The 6,000-nt window shown below is 42.0% G+C and overlaps 1 protein-coding gene across 2 annotated transcripts in view; it reads left to right on the forward strand.

Moving 5' to 3' along the window:
• Positions 1-2,362, forward strand: part of LOC119512241 (interleukin 18 receptor accessory protein) — a 38,511-nt gene extending 36,149 nt beyond the window's left edge. The window contains exons 10-12 of one of the 2 annotated variants that reach the window (XR_005212347.1): positions 688-861; positions 1,132-1,329; positions 1,563-1,701. Coding sequence is in view for 1 of the 2 variants with exons in the window: in XM_037806813.1 (XP_037662741.1) it covers positions 688-861; positions 1,563-1,936 (548 nt within the window). In the remaining variant the exon portion in view is untranslated. Of the gene's footprint in view, positions 1-687; positions 862-1,131; positions 1,330-1,562 lie in introns of both variants that reach the window. The other variant, XM_037806813.1, reaches the window with a different exon arrangement.
• Positions 2,363-6,000: the final 3,638 nt, after the last annotated feature.

Here is a 6,000-nt window from a genome sequence, read left to right on the forward strand (position 1 = left end):
TCAACGCACAGTTGTAACAGTTTAGTCAACAGAGGCATATGAGACCTTAAAAATATCCTAGAACAAGTTTCATAAATAGAATTCCTCATCTCAAAGGGAGGAGAATGGATATTTATCTTGAGCCTTCTGTGAGCCAGACACCAAGCATTTCATGGACTTTATCTCATGCAACTTTAAAATGGCCTGAGGGAGTTACTATTATCCTCATTTTACAAACAGGAACCCAAGAATAGGTATATTTGCCATCAGCTCAATAAGGGGTTATTTTCCTCCTCCAACTGCAATGTTTTGGGTCTTAAAGTGATGTTCTCACTGGATATTATCATGTTTTTATGGAGCAGATGCCCCTTTGCTATGTAACTAATAAAGGAGAAACCTGCAAATGCTAAGAAAATGCAGAGTAGGTACAAAGTACATGGGATTTAATCATAGATGCCCCAGCTGCTTGATCCAACTGCAGTGCAAACGAAGTAGTACTTCATAAATTAGAATTAGATTTTGGGTGGATGATCAAAACCACTCAGCAGGTGACTTTTGGAATTGATGCTGCTACTTAAAAAAAAATCACTTCAGTAAGCACCTCAAATCTTAATTTTCATCCATTTATCATATTTTGAAGCATATGTATGTTACTCTGATAATAAGACAATATAAATGGCTTACTTTTTCATTGGTTCTCTTCCTCAGATAAAAAGGAATTTGATGCTTTTGTGTCCTATGCAAAATGGAGCTCCTTTGAAAGTGAGGACCCTTCATCTCTGAGTGAGGAAAATTTGGCCCTGAATCTAATTCCAGAAGTGTTGGAAAATAAATATGGATACACCTTGTGTTTGCTTGAAAGAGATGTGGCCCCCGGAGGAGGTAGGTTCCACATGCCTAGAAAAAAATATAGAACAAATAAAAGACAATGATATGCAAAATCTCCCTAAGTTTTCCTTCATTCTTTCTGTTGGGACATGCATCTTCTGAAAAGTTTCATGAGCTTAGAAAATCTTGGGCATTAACACAGGAAAGGATGTTCCAGAGACACACTCCATAACCCAAAATATCCATTTCCAGAAAGAAAAATATAATCGGGCCCTAGCGAGGTGTTCCAGAATAAAAACACCTTTCCTGGCTCTGTGTTCTCAGGGGACCCTGCCCTGTACCCCAGCTGAGTGGTGGGAGCCTTGGCACGAGTGACAGGCTCCTCCAGCTCTGAGCTTGGCCCTGACCCACCCACAAGATGCCCACACCTCAGCCTGCCCTGCTGCCAGCTCCTCCTCTGATGCCACCAGGTGTTCCAGAACATTCCACAGACCTTTCTTATCCCCAGCCTACCTTGTTCCGGTGAGCTTTGCAATTAGTAAAACTGACATTCAGGAGAGATAGAACATAGGGAGAGGAATGTAAGATTGAGAGGCACTAAATACTAGAATATATTTTCAACTGTTGCTTGATAAAATTTCCTTTCCTCCTTCCATAAGCATATCCATTATAAGTCACCCTCTGGTTAGACGTGGGAGAATCAGGCTGCTGGTAATTCAATAACAATGACTAATAATCAAATTCTTTATTTCCAGTGTATGCCGAAGACATTGTAAGCATGATTAAGAAAAGTAGAAGAGGAATATTCATCTTGAGCCCCAGTTATGTCAACGGACCCAGTGTCTTTGAACTGCAAGCAGCAGTGAACTTTGCTTTGGATGACCAAACGCTGAAACTAATTTTAATTAAGTTCCGTTCCTTCAAAGAACCCGAGTCTCTACCTCATCTTGTGAAAAGTGCTCTCCGTGTTTTGCCCACGGTCCCCTGGAGAGGGTTGAAGTCAGCTCCTCCCAATTCCAGGTTCTGGACCCAGATGCGCTACCACATGCCTGTGAAGAAGTCGAAAGGATTCTCGTGGGACCATCTCAGAATTATCCCGAGGGTATTTTCTCTGGAAAGGACTAAGTAAGGCAGAAACCACTAGGGGGAGCTCCCAGCCTGGGGAACGGGGAAAATGGGCCTCCAAACCTCTCTCCGGACTCTGGCAAGTAGAGATATTGTTGGACAGAACACGTGGCACTGATTGAGCTGATATAAAATTAAAAGTCTGCTGCCCCTCCAGCTTGCAAGCGTGACAGACACTGGAATAAGACTGAGGCTGCAGCTTGGAGCCTTTGGTTTCCTGGCCTGGTCGGAAGGAGGATGAATTTTCTAGAAGCTTGACCCCATTCAGCACATAAAGTTCCCCAAGATTCTCCTAGTGGTCTGAACAGAAAATCAGCAGATACAACCACTTTTGCTTTGGGCTATGAACTGTCATTTCTACTAAGTATTGTCCGTATGACCTTATGCACATTTAAAGTCAAATAAATATTATTTTATTAGAAACTATTGATTTAAAGTCTGTCTAATGCATCTCTGTAAAGAAGACAGTTCTTACTCCATGTTACCCATCAGCTTTGGAAAATAGAAATCAAGTAGGAAAAGCAGACACCAAGGGGGAAAGGCGCCAACAGGGCTGGGGTCAGTCTCCACCGTGTCTTCATGGGATGGGCCACCCCTGGGCAGATGAACTAGAGAAAGGAGCCCTTTCTTTGGGCCAGTGCACTCCCAAGGGCCAGGGTGCAAGCCTTGGTGAGCAGATGAGGCCACATTTCAGCTCCTCCTTGTTCCCTTGGATAGAGACCTCTGTGCAGGGCATAAGAATACGACCTTACCTAAGGGCATGGAAATAGAGACCAACTGGGTCAAAAACATTAGGCCAATGAAGAGACAAAGAATGGACTAGCAGTTACTGACAAAATAGGAAGGCAGTGACAAGAGCCAGCAGTCTGGGTAAGAGTGTGAGAAATAGGAAGCACATACACTGAATAAAAGTCAGCAAGAATAGAAGCAAATGGCCCTAAGGTTGCACACCTCTCGCCTCTTGCCTCTCTCTTTTTGTGAGAGAACCCACATGCCCCTCTTGCACGTATACTTAATAAACTTTCTGCCTGCTTACTCGGGAAAAAAAAAAAGAAGTCAAGCAAGAACCAAGCTGGAACAGAGCCATTTACCCATCAAGGCATGTCTACCTTGTGTGCTGCCTGACCTGTAATCTCAGTTTAAGAGCCCCCAGGGAACAAGATGATATGCTGGAGTGAAATTAGCTAGCAGAAAGGCTAATTTCATTCTCATAATTTTTTTTTCTTTTAAAGAGTTCAACCTGCAGTTAAAATAGTGTTCAAGGTGTACATGGATGTAAGACCTTCAAACGCTGTCTTCTTTGGTGGAATGGAATCATCCATCATTTGAGCATAAAGAGAACTTCTGGACTCACTCATTTGCATTGTGTCTCCTGCAGTGGCATGACTGTGACCCAAGTTCGAAAGGGCTAAAATCACTGTCCTCTGTTCACTCACTGCTTGGTGCCTGAGTGAAACACTCTTCTCTCTTTTCACAGAGGAACCCACATCATAAAAACCTCTGTGGCTTTGGCACCAAGTGACTTCCTTGTTGGAAATGTCAGTGGCAAAGCTAAAGATGAGCTGTAGGGTATCAATTATTCCTGGAGGAAGTTTCTTGTGGGAAGGATCATTGAAAGGCCTCGGCAGGGAAGAACCCACATGGCCTTTGTGTTATGGTGATGACCAGGGTCGCTGGTTTTCTTGCCAGCTGTTCTCTGAGATCTGAGACTCTGAACTCTTTTTTGGTCAGTTTATCCATGTCTAGGCGTTCTAAGCTAGATAATGGTATAACTAGAGTTCATAGATAATGGTATAACTAGATTATGGTTTTGCCAGTTTGAATATATTATGTCCCCCAAAACGCCATTATCTTTGATGCAATCTTGTGTGGGCAGGAAACATACTGGTGTTGATTGGGTTGGAGACATTTGGTTGGATGTTTCCGTGGTTTCTGTGGAGACGTGATCACTCAACTGTGGGTGAGATCTTTCATTGGATGATTGCCATGGAGGTGTGGCCCCGCCCATTCAGCGTGGGCCTTGATTAGTTTACTGGAGCACTATATAAGCTCAGACAGAAGGAGCGAGCTTGCTACAGCCAAGAGGGACACTTTGAAAAATGCACAGGAGCTGAGAGAGGAGCTTCAGCTTACAGAGAGGTTTTGGAGACGGCCTTTAAAAGCAGACTTTTGCTCTGGAGAAGCTAAGAGAGGACAAACACCCCAAGAGCAACTGAGAGTGACATTTTGGAGAGAAGCTGAAGCCTAGAGAGGAATCTTCTGGGAGAAACCCTTTATAAACCAGAACTTTGGAGCAGACACCAGCCATGTGCCTTTCCAGCTAACAGAGGTTTACTGGACACCATTGGCCATCCTCCAATGAAGGTACCCGATTGTTGATGCATTACCTTGGACACTTTATGGCCTTAAGACTATAACTGTGTAACCAAATAACCCCCCTTTTATAAAAGCCAATTCATTTCTGGTATTTTGCATTCCAGCAGCATCAGTAAACCGGAACAATGGTATAACTAGAGTTCCAGCCTTTGTCCTTGGCTTGGCAGAAAGTCAAACTGAGCCTCAGGTTTGTAAATACATTAAAAAGTGAATAACTACCTCTAATAGTTACAGAATCCTCTCTTTCCAAGTTATTAGGTACACATAAGACATCAAATTAGTATCTAGAACAAAGGGTTACTTGCATATCTTATATATAAATCAATCAAAACATGGACAACCAAAACAAATTTCCTACAGATAGGAACCTGATTATAATTGAACAATTGGACTCCATGGAATGCAATTATAAAAGAACAATATTTTTCCCATGACACCGTCTAAATAATGGGACCATATATCTGGTTCCTGGTTTATACCTGTCATGCAAGTATAATGTTAGTAATGCTCCCTTTCACGCTAAAGAGTGTCCTGGTTTGAATGAGGGTTATCCTACCTCCAACACACACTGTAGAGTACTCCTTACTAGCCCTGTATCTCAACCAGAATCTCATAAGTTTCCTAGTATCTTTGGGGTTTAAATACCTATATTATTTACAGTTATTAAAAAATCAAGTCCAGAGCACAGTTATGGGCAAGAAGGAGTAAGCACATATCACCCAGCACCTTCTCCTCAATGCTACCATAAAAACTGGATAAATGCATGGAAAATCTACGTGAGGTTCCTGAAAAGTGAATAGAAGCAGGCAGATTGGGGAAGTCAAGAATTTAAACAATTCAGTGATTTTTTTCTCCAGTATCTCCCAGCTTATTTATACCCAGGGCAGAAGTGGGCATCAGTGCTGACAGAAAGAGCTTTAGAAAATGACCCATCCTTCTGGCTCGAAGACTTGGAGAGAGATCTAACACTAGGAGAGACTGGAGCCAGTCCCCATTATGCTTTCTCTTCTATGCTTTTTCACTCTCTGGCTCCTAAACTATCGTGCGGCAATGTCAACGTCATCAACCGAAGCAATGCTAAGGGATCCTCAAGAGCTGAGAGAGAACTATCCAGTCAGACACAGGCACTGTGGTCCCAGTCTGAAAAACAGAGAAAGAGAGGAAAAAAAAAAATGGATAAGAAAGGACTGAGCTTCAGGGATACGTAGACCAACACCAAAAGGTCTAAAGTGAAGTTAATGGGATTCCACAAAAAGAGGACAAAGAGTGTAGTGCAGAAAAAAAAAAAAAAAAAAAGGAAGAAATAATGGATGAATGCTTTCCATAGTTGGCAACAGGTATATAGATACAGATTAAAGAAGCTCAGCCAAAGTCAAGCAGGATAAACTCAAAGAAATTCATCAATTCATGCCCAGACACATTGGAATAAGACTGCCCAAAACAAAAGACAAATAAAAATCTTGAAAATAACCAGAGAGAAATGATGCATTACTTATAGGCAAATAATGACTCAAATGAGTTATCAGTATCAGAAACAATGGAGCCAGGAAGGAAATAGAACAACATTTATAACCTGCTGAAAGAAAAGTACTGTCAACCTAGAATTCTATATCCAGTGAAAAAATCCTCTGTGAGTGGGGGTAAAATAAAGCATTCTCAAATGAAAGAAGATTAAGAGCATCCATTCCAGCA

This window comes from Choloepus didactylus, chromosome 17 (genome assembly GCF_015220235.1).
Source record: "Choloepus didactylus isolate mChoDid1 chromosome 17, mChoDid1.pri, whole genome shotgun sequence".
NCBI classification, from domain to species: domain Eukaryota; kingdom Metazoa; phylum Chordata; class Mammalia; order Pilosa; family Megalonychidae; genus Choloepus; species Choloepus didactylus.